Source organism: Belonocnema kinseyi, chromosome 6 (assembly GCF_010883055.1).
Source record: "Belonocnema kinseyi isolate 2016_QV_RU_SX_M_011 chromosome 6, B_treatae_v1, whole genome shotgun sequence".
NCBI lineage: Eukaryota > Metazoa > Arthropoda > Insecta > Hymenoptera > Cynipidae > Belonocnema > Belonocnema kinseyi.
Genome location: NC_046662.1, coordinates 59,422,842 through 59,442,036, shown reverse-complemented (window position 1 = coordinate 59,442,036; position 19,195 = coordinate 59,422,842). Strand labels below are relative to the sequence as shown.

General features: G+C 29.5%; 1 protein-coding gene across 5 annotated transcripts in view; it reads right to left on the bottom strand.

The window, feature by feature from the left end:
• The window catches only part of LOC117174462 (Y+L amino acid transporter 2), a 117,545-nt gene that overhangs the window by 60,381 nt on the left and 37,969 nt on the right, over positions 1-19,195 (bottom strand). For all 5 annotated transcript variants that reach the window (XM_033363612.1, XM_033363611.1, XM_033363607.1 and 2 more), the window contains exons 2-3: positions 13,952-14,211; positions 281-527 (exon numbers count right to left, since the gene is read on the bottom strand). In XM_033363612.1, the coding sequence (XP_033219503.1) occupies positions 281-527; positions 13,952-14,206 (502 nt within the window). In that variant the 5' untranslated portion in view covers positions 14,207-14,211. The remainder of the gene's footprint in view (positions 1-280; positions 528-13,951; positions 14,212-19,195) is intronic.

The window sequence follows — 19,195 nt, the reverse complement described above, 5'->3', positions numbered from 1 at the left end:
GAACCTCGGTAAAGGTACATTGAAAAATTTCCAGAGGTACCGGCTCAGGGATCGAACCCCGGACCTCTGCGGTGAAGTCCGGGGGTCTAACCAACTGAGCCATCGAGGCTATTATTATTATTATTATTATTATTGTTATTATTATTATTAATATTATTATTAGTAATATTTCTATAAATAAACAGATGTCTTGTGATTCGTAATGTAATGTGTATGGTTTTGTAATTTTGGAACCACCCCGATTGTTAACACCCTAAATAATAAAAAGTTGATTACTCACAAATACAGCATGCAGCCAACATTGCGACAGCTTCTGCAGGAGGCTCGCATTCCGGAAACATGGGTTTCAGAACATATTTGCTAAAAGTCAGTGCCACAATTGCCTGGCTGCAGGGTCTCACTATCATGCACTCGATCCACAATCGAACAAAGGCCATAAAAGGCCCGAAAGTTTCCATAATATATGCATAATCTGCTCCGGATTTCCTTATCATACATCCCAATTCGGCGTAACAATAAGCCCCCACCTGAAATTAGGTAAAATATTAAATTAGACAATTTATTTTTAATAAACAATTATAACCGAATGCTCTAATTTAATATTATTAAAATTTAAGAAATTTTAATTACATTAAAATCACATTTTTAACGTATATTTATTTATTAACTTATTTATTTTAACGCAATATTTAACGTAGAATACTCAAGTTAATGTATAGAATTCCTAAATATAAAACCAAAAATGCAACGACCAAATTTGAACAACCACCATAAAATGCTTTCATTTTCAGGAAATCTATACATTAATATGATGAGTTATATTCTACTCAAGTTTGTTTAAATAAAGAACGTTCATATATTCTAAATCTATATGCAACTGAAGTTCGCAGGGTTTGTAAATTATTTTAGAAGCTGTAAAATTATGAAGAAAAAATTTTCGATGGTACTTGGTACTGTCTAGTCTAGATGATCAACCCGATCATCTAAATTTTGACGCTTCAAGTTTGACTATCAATTTTTCTCCGTGCACGGATTGTAATATAAAATTTTTTGTAATTTAAGGGCATGTGACACAGCTAAATACCTATATTACCGACCTCACTTTTTCAGTTCACTGAATGTTTTTTTGAACCTAAGAACTTTTTTTGTAAATAAAATATCAAGCTGAAACTTTGGAAAATGTATTAGAGTACAATAAAGTACGTTTAGGTACTGCATTTTGGTAGGAACTTCACTGAAAATTATTTCATCTTTTTTCTGAACCTCGACATTTTTTGAACGTTCGAACTTTTTTTATACATAAAATATCGGTCTCAAACTTTGAAAAATGTAAGAGCCGAAAGAAAACTACGTTTAAGTACAAAACTTAATAATAAAAGATGTAAAAAAAAATTTTCAACTATCAATTCCATTGGCATCAACCGGTAACGTTGTACACGAAAATACGAATCCTCTAGAGCCTCGTCTAGTGGCCGCCAGGGTTCGTATTTTCATGTACAACGTTACCGGCTGATGCCGATGGAATTGATAGTTGAAATATATATTTTTTACATCTTTTATTATTAAAATTTGTACTTAAACGTAGTTTTCTTTCGGCTCTTACATTTCTCAAAGTTTGAGACCAATATTTTATGTATAAAAAAGTTCGAACGTTCAAAAAATGTCGAGGTTCAGAAAAAACATAAAATAATTTTCAGTGAAGTTCCTACCAAAATGCAGTACCTAAACGTACTTTATTGTACTCTAATACATTTTTCAAAGTTTCAGCTCGATATTTTATTTACAAAAAAAGTTCTTAGGTTCAAAAAAACATTCAGTCAACTGATAAAGTGAGGTCGGTAATATAGGTATTTAGCTGTGTCACATGCCCTTAAATTTAAATTTTTGTATCAACATTCGGTTCTCGGATTTTATTTCTCAAGTTACTTATATTTGATGTCAAATAAAAGCAAAAAAATGTCATTCTAATATTCCTACCAGAGGACTGTGAACTTGGTTCTCCGATTTTATATCACAAAATTAATGATATTTGATTGACGGCAATAATAACAAAAGTTTCGTCCCAATATTTCTACCGAAAAACTGCTTTTTAATAAAATGTTTAAAATGTGTTAAAATGAAAAGTCTAATATTCCTCTTTGCGCTTGATGCTTATAGTCATTTTTGAAATAAAATATAAGAATCAAGCGCATAAATGAATACGGGATTTTTAATTTTAACAAATTTCACATTTTTTTATTAAATAGCAGTCTTCCTTTGACAGTCTTGTCGTAAATCAAATATCATTAATTTTGTGATATAAGATCGGAGAACCAAGTTGACAGTCCTCTAGTAGGGATATTAGGATACAATTTTTTTAGCTATTGTTTGACATCAAATATAAGTAATTTTTAAAATAACAACCGTAACGCGAACGTTTATAACAAAAATAACATTAAAAAAAAATAATTTGTACATTACAGACAATTCACGGAGAAAAATGGATAGTCAACCTTGGAGTGTCGAAATTTAGATGGGCAAGATATTGGGTAACCCCAATATCACTACAGACAGATTTTTTAAATTAAAGAAAAATTAATATTTAAACGTTTTAATATTGTTAATTAAAGACTGAGAAATTTTATTTTATTTCACTTCACACTTGCATTTCCTGCCATTGATCAGCCCAGTTAAAAAGAAGTCTTTAGATAGGGATATTGGGATGAAACTTTTTTCGAAGAACATTGTACATGGTTTAGGTTTTATTTTTAAATAATAATTTTAAGTTTTGAATATGTTAAAATGTGTGAAAAAAATGGAAGACTGAAACAATATTTAAATTTTTTCAGGAAATAAACAAAATTGTCGGTAAACTGAAATTTGCATGTTATCAAAAGAATAAAAAAATATGTTATTGGCATTTTAAATTATTTTCTAAAATTACGAAAAAGAATGTAAAATATTGTAAAGCAATACTAGGTAATTTTAGATAAAAATTTGAGTAAGTTTCAGATATATTTATAAGGTTCCACGATTACGTAAAAAAATTATGTTGATAAATTAATTTTGAAAGAATAATTAAACAGCTTTCAAAACATTACTAAAATTGTTAAGGAAGAATCTATAAGATTTTAGGGCTTTTTATAAAATTTTGCAGTATTAAAAAAAATCAGCAAAATTTGAATAATTCTTAAATATTAGAAAGTTTAGAAGGTCTGGAAAGATTGAAAAAATAATTTTTTAAAGATTTATGTGAAAATTATAAATGATTTTGTATTTCGAAAAATGAGCTTCAAGCGAAAATGAAAAAAGATTTTAAAACATATCAATCAATTTTTTAAGCAAAATGTTCGAATTTAGTGAGATTGAGAATCACAAAAAATAGAGTAAATTCAAGAATTATTTAGAAGATTTGGAGAGCTTAAAAACAAATTTTAAACTTTAAAAGATTTAAAAAATATAGAATTCTAAAGATTTACTTTAAAAGCTTTAAAAGAATTTTGAATGATGTTTCAGAATTTTAAGAAAAATTCGAGCCAGTTAAAAATACTTTTAGGAATGAAGGACATTTTAAGTACATTAAAATATTTTAAGACTTAAAAATACTACGCAAATTTATAAAATATCTTTTTATTTCTTTTAAACTTCTAAAAGTCCTAAATGTCTTTTAAAAAGTCTCGAATTTTTCCTAATAATTTGTACAATCCTATAAAGTAAACAAATTGTCTTCAAAATCTTTTAGATTTTTTTTTTTGATACAGCTGAAATATTAAAAAATATTTTTTAATTCTCTTAAAAATCTTATAAAAATCATGTTTATATTAATTTAATCGCTCCCTGATACATTTTTTTAAATGACATTTCTCTAGGAGGGATATTGGGATGAAACTTTTTTTGCTATTGTCTTCCATAAAATACAAGTAAACCAAACTTTCGCTTTAAGTTCAGTGTCGGGGGTGGCTAGCAAATAGCCTTGGTCACAAATCGGAGGAATCCGAACGTAAACAATCAGGGCTATCTGAACCGCTTCCAATTGGATTACATAATATTGCGCAATATACGCGAGTGAGTAGCCCCGCACTGCGCCTTTCCGGTACGGTGCTGGTTTTATAACGCATTGAGTGAATGCCCGTTCTCGCCCTGCGATTTAAGAAACTGCGTGGGTCAAAAGTTCTAGTAAGGCCGAAACCGGGGGGAGAGAAACCGAGAGTTTGGTGTAATTTGTCAAATTCGCGAGTTTAATCGCGCCTATGGCGCGCGAATGTAGGTTCTGGCGCTTCGCGCTCGATAATGTGTTTATCTCGCACTTCGCGCTCGATTGCAAATTTATCTCGCGCTTTGTGTTCGATTATGTATTTACCTCGCGTTACGCACTCGGTCTCTGTTTTTTTTGCACATTCGTGCACAGACCTTTTAAAATCAAAGGTCAACGGGTCGACAACTGTAATTTTGAGATTGTGAAATCTCTTTTGTTAAAACTCTTTCGGCTTTAACCAACACATTCTCATCACGTATCTCGTGCTTCGCACTCGATTTTGTCCAAAATTTCAACTTTTTTACATTATGCTCAACATATTTATATAAAATATAATACATTTTTTATGCAACTCTGCCTAGGATTGCTTATTTAGATATTGAAAAGTAAAGCACCAATTCTATTTCTCATGATCACTTTAATATATTTTTTTTACATTACTTTAAATGTTATTCTTAGCTGCGCTGAAACATGTATCATTTCAATAAATTTATATCATTATCCAATTCATAATCGGCATGGAAATTGAAACATACTTATTCTTATTGCCTTGCTTTATTTCTTTTTTGTTTTTAATCTTGTTTTTTACGATTCAAGAAAAAATACGCTTCCTATTAAAAAAATATTCTTAAAAATTTTTTAAATATTTTTTGGTTGAATGAATTTGGTCTTATTTGTTCTCGTAGCTTGTATCGTTCTCACATAAATTTAATTAAATTTATTTTGAATGTTGTCTTTTATCAATAAAACACAAACAGTTTATCCAATAAAAAAGTAATTCATGATAAATTTGTAGATCTTTTTTTAGGTGCAAACTTTTCGTCGATCTATCTCTTTTCGTATCTTGCATTGTTCTAACTTTTTGAATTTGTATAAAAAATGGCTGGTTAACGAATTCGATCTTTCTGTTATGTTCCTCAAATTGTGTGTCAAAGCAAAATCAAATCCGATTATACTTTCGAAAGTTATCCGGTATACAAACAACCACAACCACAACAACGGCAACAACAACAACAACAACAACGACGACGACGACGCCGGCCAGACAGACAGACAGACAGCGACGTAAAAAATTATTTTTCTGACTCAGGGGGCCTCAAAACGTCGACATTTAATGAAATTCGCGCGAAAGTCATTGTTCGCATGAAACTAATACCTTTTCATTATGAGTGAGAATTAAAAAATTTATCCCAGGCGGAAAAATTATATATAGTTTTATATAAAGTATGTGATATTATGTATAATATTAATTTGTTTTGTACATTTTTTGTATAAAACAAATGAATATTTTATATAATAATTCACACTATTTATAAACTATCCATAATATGTTTGCGTGGGATATTAGAGAATAAATCTTTTATATTGTTTTATTTATATAGAATTTATTTCAGTCATTCAAACAAATTAATTAATATTTTCGCTTATAAGCTCTGCGAACTTCAGCTACCGTTAAATTTAACTATAAGCCTAAGTGTAATAATTCAATGAGTCTGATAAAAGACGTATTTTAAATAAGCAAACAGTTCGTATTCAGTTCAATAAATTTACTCGTAAATTTCTCGCTGTTGGACCTAATGGCAAAGTGAAAAAAAAGGATTCGCAAATTGATATATAAGCTTGGAGATTCCGTTAATTTGAATGATGACATCCATCTTATAATTTCATCACTTGATTAAAAATTGAAGATCATGATTTGGTTTGCTCCATTGTGTACTTATAAATAAGTTTTTACAAGCTAAGAGTGGTACAGGGGAAACCAGTAACAGGTACATACCAGTACGAACTGAATAATGAAATAAAGGGATTTGAACTTTAAAGTAAAAGGTCCTTAGTATTTTTTTATGAGTAAAAATATTAACAAAAAGTTTTATAATTAGCATTTTATCCACGTAGTTGCTATTTTTGAATTAAAACAATGTTTTTTATATGGCGAGGAAAACTTTTTCCGCTGACAGATTATCATCTTTTATTAAACTAATAAAATGATGTCAATTATGTTAATGCAGAAACTTATCTGCTCGAAAATTTCGCTTTCATTAAACAATTAATTTACCAGCTTACATTTACAAGATTGGATAAAATTCTATTGGAGAATTCGGGGGTGAAAACCGAGGTCACTATAATTGCCAGAACGAATTTTACAAGTGATGTAAATAAACATTTTACACTGAACTGTCGTATTTATATTTACAGGAACCGTATTTATATTTCCATTTTTGACAACACGAACTAGAAAACCAGAAAAATATAAGTTTAAATTTAATTTTTATTTGCAGACTTCACAGCCTAAAATATTCTGAAACCAGGATAAATAGTGGGGATTCTCACGCAAGTAGGTCAATAATAGGGGAATTAATTATTTTTTATGAAATTAATACAAATACCATGTAAAATTCCACGGAAAATACGAATTTTTAATGAAATAAATATTACCTCTAAACCAAGTACTTGAATTTTCCACAAAAATATCAATTTTCAATTTTGAATTAAAACTAATAACTATTTGCATTCTTAAAGAAAGGGATTAAATTCATACCACTAGAGATGAATTTTGAATAAAATAGATGAATTTTGAACTAAAAAAAATAAATGTTCAACCAAGAAGAATATTTTTAACTAAAAAAGAAGAATTTTCAACAAAACATATAATTTTAAACTAAAAAGTTGACGTTTTCACAATAATTTCTGACTAAACAGTTGAAATTTCTACAAAAAAAGGATAAATTTGGTCATGAAAAATAGAACAATTAAATTTTCAACAACAACAAAAAACCGAATTTCCAACAAAATAGTTGAATTCTCTACCAAGACTATTGATTTTCAAGCAAAGAGTAGCATTCTTGAGCAAAAAAAAAGGTTCAATTAATTACACCAGAGATGAATTTTCAATAAAATAGATGACTTTTTAACCAAAAACATTAATTTTCAACCAAGAAGAACATTTTTGACTAAAAAATATGAATTTTTAACAAAACATATAATTTTTAACTAAAAAGTTGACGTTTTTACAATAATTTCCGACTAAATAGTTTATATTTCTACAAAAAAAGGATAAATTTGGTCATAAAAAATAGAACAGTTAAATTTTCAACAAAAACAAAAAACCGAATTTTCAACAAAATAGTTGAATTCTCTACCAAGACTATTGATTTTCAACCAAAAAGTAGCATTCTTAACCAAAAAAAGATTAAATTAATACCACCAGAGATGAATTTTCAAACAAATAGATGACTGTTTAACCAAAAACATTAATTTTTAACAAAATACATCAATTTAAGAAAAATAGTTTATAATTTTTCAAAAAGGGATAATAAATTTGGTAGTAAAAAGTAGAACTGTTAAATTTTCAACATAAAAAAAAAGGAATTTTGAACAAAATAGTTTAATTTTCCACTAAAGAGATGAATTTCCAACGAAAGCGATGAATATTTAACCAGAAAGATTAATCTTTCGCAAAATATTTGAATCTTCAATCAAAACAGATGAATTTTTCTACCTCAAAGAGACCAATTTACCACGAAACACTTGAATTTTCGTCAAAGGAGTTAAGATTTTATTCCAAAAATCGAATGTTTTCAAAAACCTTTTACTTTTCATTCCCAAATGATGAATTTAAAATAAAAGGCAATTTTCAACCCATTATACAAATTTTCAATTAAAAAAACATAATTTCTACTAAAGGGATGCATTTTCAACAAAAGCGTAGATTTTTAAAACTAAAAATATGAATTTGGTTAGAAAGCCAACTGTTTTGTTAAAAATTCATCTTTTTGGTTTACTTTTACTGTTTTTGATTTAAAATTACATTCGGATTTGCTTGAAATGACAACTATTACATTTTTCCTTAAAAATCCATCTCTTTTGGTTAAAAAAGATTTTTCTTTGTAGAAAACACAAAAATTTGGTATAAGAATAATTTTTTCGTTGAAACTTCTTAATTTTAATTAAAAAATCGTTTGTTCTTTTTGGTTGAAAGTTTATTATTCAACTAAAAATTTAGCTATTCCAATTAAATATTCATCATTTTAGTAGAAAATGCATCTCTTTGGATGAAAATTCTTTTTTTCGGTGGAAGTTAAATTTTTTAAATAAAAATTGTTGGAAAATGTATAATTTTGTTACGTTAGTGAATTATTAAATTTTCACGGACATTACATTTGAACTTAATCTGTTTAGATTTCCAATTTCCAATTGCACAATATTATAGCTGATAGTTTAAACTTGTAGAATCTTCAATATTGTTTTTAATTGTGACTGATTTAAATAATTACAAATGGGCCACTGAATTGAATTAGAAAAGTTTTTAATGATACAAAATTTAATTTTTTTCGATGTTTTTCCTGTTAATATCATTAGTAAAAAAAAATGACATATTATTATACTTTACTGTATTAAACCTTTATTATTATACCTATTTTTACGAATAAGTAATATGTCCACTTTTTAACCTGAAGGTATTTAAAAGAAAAAATCGAATTTTTTTCAGGCAATCAAAAGAATCCTAAATTCGAAAAAAGATTCATTTATTTTTGTTTTTCATTTTTTAAGGTAAAATGTTTCTTTTAGGGTTCTTATGATTAATGTTAAGTGTTACAAGTTTTTAATACTTTTTTCGGGAAATTGTTCAAATTGATATATTAAGTTGATATATTTCAATTTAAAACGTTTTTGATTGAAGTATTAATAGATTTAAAAACTTAAATTTTCATATTCAAGCTTTAAAAAATGAATCACTTTTAAGGGACCTTGCGGAAAGTAAACTATTTTAATTAGGTATTCAAAATCGCAACATTTTAAACATGAAAATTAAATAAATTAATATTCCAAACCTAAAACTTCAAAACAAAAGTTGAACTTAAATGTTCCACCCTTTCATCCCAAATAAAAAATGTTCAAAATATAAAATTTGACCTGATTCAGCTGATTACATTCTTTTTTTAATTCCCCCTTTCGATTCCGAAAATAATTAAGCCCTTTTTATTTTAAGAAAAATGTCAAAGTTACAGACTCCCCCCGCCCTCTTAATTCAATCAAAATATTAAGAATACATCATGCTTCTATTCCAATTCAGAAATAAATTGAAAGCAAGTATTCCCTCTTTCAATGCAAAAACAAACTAAAAACCAAATCCTCCCTTCCAATTGAATAAAAATGTTAATAATAACTATTTTAAAAACTCGTTTTTAGAAATTTTCGACATGATGTAGCGAGCACACACAACGTGCTAGAGACATCTAATTGGGCAGGAATTGAAGCCTGAATATCTAAAAGCGTAGTAATCCAAAAAATAAGTAGCCTCACGAAGAATTAGCGCAATACAGGTTCTTTGAACGTGCGCACCACACGCGTAAACCTACATATTGCACGATATGAACAAAAATAGTTTTTTAATTATATTTTGGGCCCGTTTTGCAAAAAAAATGTGACGTGGTGGAAAATGTTCGAGTTCGGACTCATAATCTATGGAGAAAAAACCTATCGAAATGACGTGGCATTGCAGCGTAAGTATAATAAAATCTTTGTACAGTGTAATCTATGTGATGGCATTGCTATCTTTAAAATGAATGTTCCAGCTTTAATTTGGTTTATACTACTTTCCCCACAAGTAAATAAAAAATTTCTTTCACGGATCTTATTGTTTGTTTATTTGCAAACGAATAATCATACTTTTCTCTTACATCAAGATATACTTTGAACTTTTTTAAATATAGACTTCGAAACAATGAATGAGAGGAGGAAGGCGGTTTTAATTGCGATATTCTCGCTAAATCTGAATTAGTTAAAATTTAACTAATTCAATCATTAAACTATTTTTTCAGACGAAATCAAGTCTACTGATTGAATTAGTTACATTTTAACTACACTGTTAGATATTTCTGTAAGAATTTTCAGAGACGTCACACTAAAGCTTTATTCAGAAACCGTTTCTAAATTTTCCTAAACTGTTACAGAAATTTCAGCAACGGTAACTGTATGAAACTCTAATCACATGTATCACAAAATTATGTTGCAGTTTAGGAATTTTTATGATAAGAATTTTTTTGACATTTTAAATATTGATTATATTACATAACATAGTTATTTACATATAAACTTTGTTCGTATATAGTCTCACTTTTTTTTGAAGACAGCTATATACTGCAAATTTATATTAACATTAATGAATTAACAATAATGTCTCTATACATTACATGTTTAGAGAAATTGACTCTCAAAATCTATACAAAATGTCATTTTATTTTTTATAAGCGATATTCGTATGTAATTTTTTTGTAAAAAATTGGATTTTCAACCAGAAAATATAACTTTTCAGCAAAAAAATTAAGTGGTAGCAAAATAGCACCTTCAACTAAAAAAATTAACTTCAAACTAAAATACGAATGCTGCCTAAAAAATAATTTATTTAAAACGCGGATCAACCAAAATTTTCAACAAAAAAAGTTGTATCCTCAAACAAAGAAAAGATTAACTTTCAAGCTAACAGTAGGATTTTTATCCAAGAAAGAAGACATTTCTACTAAAGCAGATGAATTTTTAAATAAAAATACAAATTAAGAAAAATATATATTTTTATCCGAAAAAGACTTTATTTTGATATTTTAACATCAAAATATACGTTTTGCACAAGAATTAAATCTTCCACGAAAATTATACTTGATTTTTTAACCCAAAAACACGATCTTTCAACGAAACAGTTAAAATTTTAATAAAAAAGGGAAAATTTTTGGAAAAAACGGTTGAATTTTTATAAAAACAGTTGTATTTTTATTTAAGAAAGATTTCATGTCTACTAAAATAAATGAATTCTTAAATCAAAGACAAATAATCAAAACAAACAGTTGAATTTTTATCCAAAAAAGATTTCAGTTTCACTTTTCGGCATAAAATTTTGTGTTTTAAATGAGAAAAAAATGGTCTATGAGATTGGCTGCATTTTCCACCCATAAATATGAATTTTCAACAAAACAGTTGGATTTTTAACAACGAAGAAAAAATACTTGAATACAAAATTCTTGAATTTCAAACCAAACCGTTGCATTTTTATCAAAGAAAGATGCAATTTCTAGTAAAATAGATGAATTTTTTTAAAAGAAAGACAAATTTTCGAAAAATAGTTGAACTTTCAACCAAAAACGATTTCTGTTTGACTTTTTAGCATTGAAATATGAGTTTAAAAAAACAAGTCAATTTTCTATGAAACTAGTTGAATTTTCAACACAAAAATTCAATTTTCAATCAGAAAGGATGTCTTTTCAACAAAATTGATGAATTTTCAAACAAATAATAAAATTTATAACTAAAACGGTAATATTGTGGAGAAAGCCACCGCAAAAAAATAAATATAAATACAAGGCAAATTAATCAATAACAAGAATATTATAACAGGGTTACCGCAAAACTTTATTTTTAATTTTCTCTAATTTCCCACTGACCAATTTTTCATTTTCCCTGGCCATATTAATATTCAAAGAGCAAAATCGTGCATTTCTTTGCATCTCGATAACTTATATTTCTATTACGATTTAGGAATTTCGGGAAAATATACGCAATTTTTAGAAACCGCTTCTGAAGTTAAATAAAAACTTAGTAAATTTACTATAAAAGTTACCATTTTCAGCGACCTAATTTCGTAAATTTTAGTTCCTTTTGTATCTTAAACGTGTCAGAATTTTCCGAACTTTTCTAAAAGTGTAATTCAGATGGCTAACTAATTCAGATGTGAAAGCAACCCCCAAAACTTGACTGAAATCGAGAGTTTGGTCTAGTAAAAAAAAAATACTAATTCACTAATTTCTCTGAGAACTATCAATTCATTAGTGAATTTTGCAACACAGCCACTGTCGAGTCGTTGACGCATAAAAAGAGAAGATTATTTTGCTACTCAAAGAGACTTTCAAGAATAGGCGAGAGTGAATTTCAAAAAATACACTGACTATCACGGAAATTCACGAGAAGTACCCAGAACTTTTCGATTAAAACGGAGAAATAGTGAGTTTATAATAAATATATATGAGAAACTCTCTTCAGTTTTTATATTGCAACAGGGATTACAGTGGTTCACCAGCTCAATTTTACGGCAAATAATGGATGTTCGCTTTTAAAAAAAATTCTCTAGTTCGAACTTTTGTTCCTTAATTAATAGTTATTTTCTTCGCGGCGATAAGTGCCATGTATTAAAAATAAATCTCATCGTGCAATTTAAAAATACGACTTAAAGTGATGTTTTAGAAATAAACATTTTTCACTTCATACTTTTGATGTTATTACTTTAAAACTTTTAATAAGTTTAAAACTTTTCTGTTTTTTCTTACACTGGAAACAAAATTAAATACAAAGACTATGATGAAATTTAGTTAAATTCAAGAGAATACTAATAAAGTTAAATCAACTTACATTTCAGTTAACTTTATTAGTATTCTCGTGAATTTAACTAAACTTGTTTAACAGTTATTGCATTTTGCTCATCTTCTTTTTTGGCGTATTTGAAATAAGGCGGGACATCATATAGATTTTGACTAATTGAATTGGTTAAAGGGAAGTAACCAATTCAATTAGTTATTTTTTACCAATTATCAGTTACTGTGATCTTGCTCCTACAATTAGTCAAATTTGACTGATGATTAGTTAAATTTAATTTATTCAGATTTAGAGAGTGGGAAGTTATGGGATGGGAAATGCGAGAACAAGGGAGACGGAAATTAAGGGAGTTGAAAGAAAATAAGGAAATGAAGTGAGAAATTGAGGGGAAGGTAGGTACATGGAGTGTGGATAAGTGAAGGATGGAGAGTAAGGAGATGGGGGAGTTCGAAGTCATGAGGGGATGGGAAAATGTGGGGGCATAAGGTAGGGGAAACTGGGAACGTGAGAGGAAACGAGAGGAAGGGAAAAGAAATGAGTTAAAAGAAAGTAGAGGAAATAAGGGGAGATAAAGTGTAGGAATTGAGGGGAAGGTAAGTAGAGAAAGTGATGAGAAGTGAGGGATGGTAAGTAGAGAAGGTAAGGAGAAGTGAGGGATGGGAACTGAGGGGACATAAGGGACGGTAAGCAGGGGAATTACAGGAAATAAAGAAATAAAGTGAGAAATTTAGAGGAAGGTAAGTAGAGCAAGTGTAAATAAGTAAAGAATGGTGAATGAGGAGATGAGAAGTGCGAGGTCATGAGGCTACGAGGAAGTGTGAGGACGTGAGATAGGGGAAGTAGGGGAAGCAAGAGGAAATTAGCGGAAGGGAAGTAAAAGAAATGAGGGGACGAAAAGTTGAGAAAATGAAGGGAAGATAAGAAGAAGAAGAAGTGAGGGATGGAATTGGATGGGAAAATGAGTGGTCATGAGAGGGTGGAAAAGTTTGGGCACACGGGATAGAGAAAGTGCGACAATCAAAAGGAAATGATCGTAAGCCGTGAGAGAAGTAGAGGAAATGAGGGGAGGGAAAGTAGAGAAATTGAGAGGAAGTTAAGTAGAGAAATAGAAAAGTGAGTGATGGGAAATTATTGGAAGTGAGAGGGCTAATGAGAGAGGGGTAGTGAAAGGGTTGGTAAAGAGGGAATTAAAGGGAGGACTAGTAGGGAAGTAGAGAACAAAAAAGTTGGAAAAGGGATCGGAAGAGAAGGGCAAAGTGACGGGAAAGAAAGTAGGGAAGAGCGAAAAAATTGGGGGAGTAGAGGAGAGGCAAGTATGAGAGGCAGATGTTTTTTTTACTTAGTAAGTATACTTACCATGGAAAAGAGTCCTGATACCGTCCAAACTATTAAACTAGCATTAACACTTCCGGTATTTTCTAGGACTCCTTTTGGGCTGACGAAGATACCAGAACCAATAATGGATCCAACGATGACTGTGACACCATTTAGAAGTGACATTTTGGCTTCTAATTTTATTTCGTCACAACCCTCGGCACTCACTGGTACGGGGTCATAAGGACCCTTCTCCCCATTTTTTATGCTCCCCTTTATACTCCCTGACTTCGACATTTTTCCTGAAACAAATAGAAAAATATAATTTTTTTATTTTATATTTTATATTATAGCTTTTCAAATTAGCAAATATTTAGTGTAGAAAAGAATAGTCATTCAATAAATAAACGCCAATAATTTATTCATTATCAAACAAAATTTTAGCATGCTAAATACGGGGGGGGGGGAGACTTCGCTCACGATTTTGAGCATGGGCGCGCGGCCGTTGGATCTCGCGCTTCGCGCTCGATAATATTACTTATAAATCTTAATAAATTGTCGAAACCTTTTCTTTAGAAGAAATTGTGAAAGGACTCCGCACCAAATGTACAGTAAATGGCCTTTTGTCCAAAATTATTTTAACTTTTTTTTTTGTATTTTCGAACCTGCAGAGCAATTCAATTTTTGCATGTATTTTGATAGAAAAATTCTTATTTTAGTGAAATGATTTTTTTCTCATAAACTTAATAGATTTGGCTAAAAGTTTCACATTTTGTCGATCAGACTTATCGAAACAAAAGGTTCATACACACGAACTACCAACATTAATGATTTTTTGTGTATACAGCATGTTTTGGGGCTATTTTCATACCTTAAGCATCCTAGTGTACACTGTTAAAAATGTTTGCAATTTTAATATACATTTACTATACATTTGTATACTATATCTAAGAACTCGGTCTTTGAAATAGTTATTAAGAGGCTACGTAGTAAATTTAATATACATGTATATTGATCAATTCTTAGAAGAGCCAGGTAATTTCACTTTACACAAATTAAAAATAATTTTGGGTTTCAAGCGGATAAGTTCAATTAAGTACATAATTAAGACACCTAACCTAAGGGCAGCAGTACTCACGCAAAAAATCTGACATTGACAGTGAATTTTTATAAAAAGCCCACCCGTACATTGCACTTTGATTATAATTAAGAATTTAGTCGCCGAGTTGTAGGTTATTATTTTATTTTTAAATATTTAACAAGATTTGAATACATCAAAGAACTTTCAACTTTTATGCACTCTATTTTACTACGCATGTATATTATTTTACAAGATAATGGTATATTAAATTTACTACACGTATATGCATATTGCTTCCATTACATTTATAGTAAAATCGCTATAGAAATTTTAAACAGTGTAGAAATCATCATTTTTAGTAACTAAAATCCGTATAGATTTTTTATATCCAATTGATATGGTCTGAAATGTCTTTCAAATAAGTAGAGCAAGCAAGCATAGCAAGAATATGTTTTTGAATTAATTTTTTAAATGTGAAAACTTGGCTTACATTCTTTGTCATACAATGTTTTCGTGTTTGAAAATTTACGTTGTGAGTAATCTTGAGTTATTATGTATCAGTTTTCATTCTCATAATTGATGTGAAGATTAGGGAAGAAAACAACCCAAAATAACTCACATTGTAAACACGAAAAAATTATCACAATAATGTAAGTTAACTGCACTTACACTTAATCGATAATAATGGTACACCATTAAAAATGTTTTCGATTTTACAATACATCACAATACAAAATGTATTGTGAAATTACAATCTTGATATTATGACTTGAAATTACAATACACGTATTGTGAATTGAAAGCTTCGTGTATCCGCCGCTGCTAAGCAGCGCCATATAATACACGGAAAACAATTCTTCAGGCGAACGAGTGAATCGAGAATATATTAAACTCAAAGAAAGTGTACGCTTGGATTAGGTAAAACGTTTAGTTAGAAGAGATACACATTTAGTTACTTTATGTAAATTGTTCTCGTAAATCAGGAATTTGGACAAAATTGCTAAGTTCGAAAGTTTATTATTTTCGACAGATTATGTATAATTGTATTATCTTAAGATTTGGAGGTCAAGTTTGTTGTTTTTATCGCGTTTCTTGATATTTCAATATAGTTATCGCCTACAATCGAAACAAATGTAAATTATTATTACTGCATTTAATTGTCCAAAGTAAATCTCAACTGTCACTGCTCCCGATTAGACCGTGGCCATTTTATTTCGCTGCTCCCATAATGCACCGGCGCTCTTCCGATAATTGTTTCAGACACCTATTCTTAATATCCCTATTATAGCTATATTTATTAGGGTTTTGACTATACGATATCCCTGGTATATGGAAAATGGTCAAGGATATTCATTTTCGCTGACCCAGGGATCTTTCTAAATTCCTTCGTACGTTTTCAGCTAAATGTTTGGCTATAATAAGGAATAATATCCCTGTCACAGCTCAATTTTTTTTTACCGTGTATTTATCAGCTGAAAGTATGCACTGTTAAAATTTTCTATAGCGATTTTACTATAAATGTAATGGAAGCAATATGCATATACGTGTAGTAAGTTTAATATACCATTATCTTGTAAAATAATATACATGCATAGTAAAATAGAGTGCATAAAAGTTGAAAGTTCTTTAATGTATTCAAATCTTGTTAAATATTTAAAAATAAAATAATAACCTACAACTCAGCGACTAAATTCTTAATTATAATCGAAGTGCAATGTACGGGTGGAGTTTTTATCAAAATTCACTGTCAATGTCAGATTTTTTGCGTGAGTACTGCTGCTCTTAGGTTAGGTGTCTTAATTATGTACTTAATTGAACTTATCCGCTTGAAACCCAGTATAATTTATGTTCAACTAGAAACAAATATAATGCTTTATTATTTAGAATTAAACATTACTGCCCAAATTATTTTTAATTTGTGTAAAGTGAAATTACCTGGCTCTTCTAAGAATTGATCAATATACAGGTATATTAAATTTACTACGCAGCCTCTTAATAACTATTTCATAGACCGAGTTCTTAGGTTTAGTATACAAATGTATAGTAAATGTATATTAAAATTGCAAACATTTTTAACAGTGTAATTTTTATTTTGTGCAATATCGGAGTACAATAATTTAATCAAAAGTAAAGCAAAAGCTAAGCTTATATTAAAGTTTATTTATATTAAATCTAAGGTTTTCACGCAATATAGACTTCCTTCAGAAACTGAATAAAAAATTGAAATTTAGGGAAATATGTTTTTCATCTGAAACAAAAACAGAAGTTGGTATTTTCGTAGTAACTGTCACATGTAATCTTTTCGTGAGCTATGTGTATTCGTGTAGGTTATGTTAGTGATTTGAACAGCATTTTGCATACAGTTTATCCATGGTTTTCAAACTTTGAGTTTTTGCTGCAGATTATATTATTTCGAGGTATAAAAAGAAAAATCAAGACATTCTAAAACTTAGCGCGAAAATACCACTTCTGTTTTTGCTTTTAGATGAAAAACATATTTCTCTAAATTTCAATTTTTCATTCTGTTTCTTAAAGAAGTTTGTATTGCGCGAAAACCTTGTGAATAATGTGTTTATTAATATTTAGATTTCTATAAAATATATTTTGTAATTAAAAATTGTTTCAATCAAATCTACATATGAATTCAATTCTAAAGAAAATGTAAATTGAATATAAAGGAATGAAAGCTTTTATATTTAAAATATTAAATGTTAATCCCAGAATATATATTTCCCATATTATTTTATAGAAAAGTTGAAAACACAACTTTTCCCAATATCGTAGAAGTTTCCAACTTTACCAAACTATTATATCTACACTGTTGAAAATTTCTGTTACGATTTCACAATAAATGTAATGGAAGTTTCTTACCAAAACTTAATGTAATTTCAGAATACATGTAATATAATTTTACGGGTAGTATGCTTTTCGCTCCCAAGTTTCATAGGTAGGCACCGGCTGAGGGGAGCGAACGTCCCCTTCCACTGCACGGACTGCGGATCTATCCTCTTCTATTACGCCCTCTCAAGCAATGTCCAACCCTACTTTCCCTCACCCTTCCTAGTTCAGTGATATCTGAGATTGTATTGGAAATAGATTTGCATGCTTTTTTCCGCACCACCCTGGAGGTAAAGCATAATAAGGCGCATTTTTTTTAGTGGTATCCCCGATGGGCCCAGTGTCAATACTATACAATGTCAAAGTAATTCAAATAAGAATTTTGTCCATATAAATCTTTGCTTTTACTTTAGTTACTAGTTTTTAAGAATGGTTAAAATTATCCTTTTTAATTTCTAATTGAGGAGTTCTGGACAAGATGGTGACAGGCGCCATCAGTCAGTTTTTATTTATTTACTGGAAAATTTGCAGCCCGAGAGAAAAACTTTAAATGGAGACTCAGGTTCATTTTTCAAGAGTTACCTAACTATATTTTTGGTTTTTTCAAATTTGAATTTCACTTTTGATACCTGACGTCACAGCCTGGACAATACTTTTACTCGTTCTCGAGCGCCTGTCGCCTGCTTCTCCAGAACTCCTCAATTATTAATTATACTTTTACTTTTTGAGTCCCCCATAAGAACGCGATACTATTTCAAGAAAGGTGAATCTGGAAAGTTCTTTGGACTGATACATTTAAATTTGTTTTAAAACAAATGAATGCTTGCGTTTCGATTCACAGTTCTGAAATGCATTAAGCAAATGAAAACTGTTACATTTAATCTGGGTTTAAAGTTGAATCTCTTGCAAAACTTCAGTGAAATGGAAAAAATTTCTACAATTTCAACATTTAGAAAACACGCGTCAGTGCATCTCTAAAGAAAAGGGTGGCGGAGAGAAGGGCGGGGGAAAAAGGGCTGGACATTGGTGGACTTACTGACGTAGTCCGTGCAGTGGGTGGGGACGTTTGCTCTCCTCAGCCGGTGGCTGCCAGAGTGGAGGTCGGAAGCGAAAAGTCAATCTCCCAATTTTAAAACACATGTATTGTAATTTCACTATACATGTATTGTAATTCAGATTTTGTTGGATGTTGTGAAATTACATAACATTTGTTTTAATTTCACAATACTGTATTGTGATGATACAATGTCATATATTGTAAAATAACATTACGTTTTGGTAATAAACTTCCATTACATTTATAGTAAAATGACAACACAAATTTTTAACAGTATAGTATTAATTGAAATATAAATACGATAAAAAAA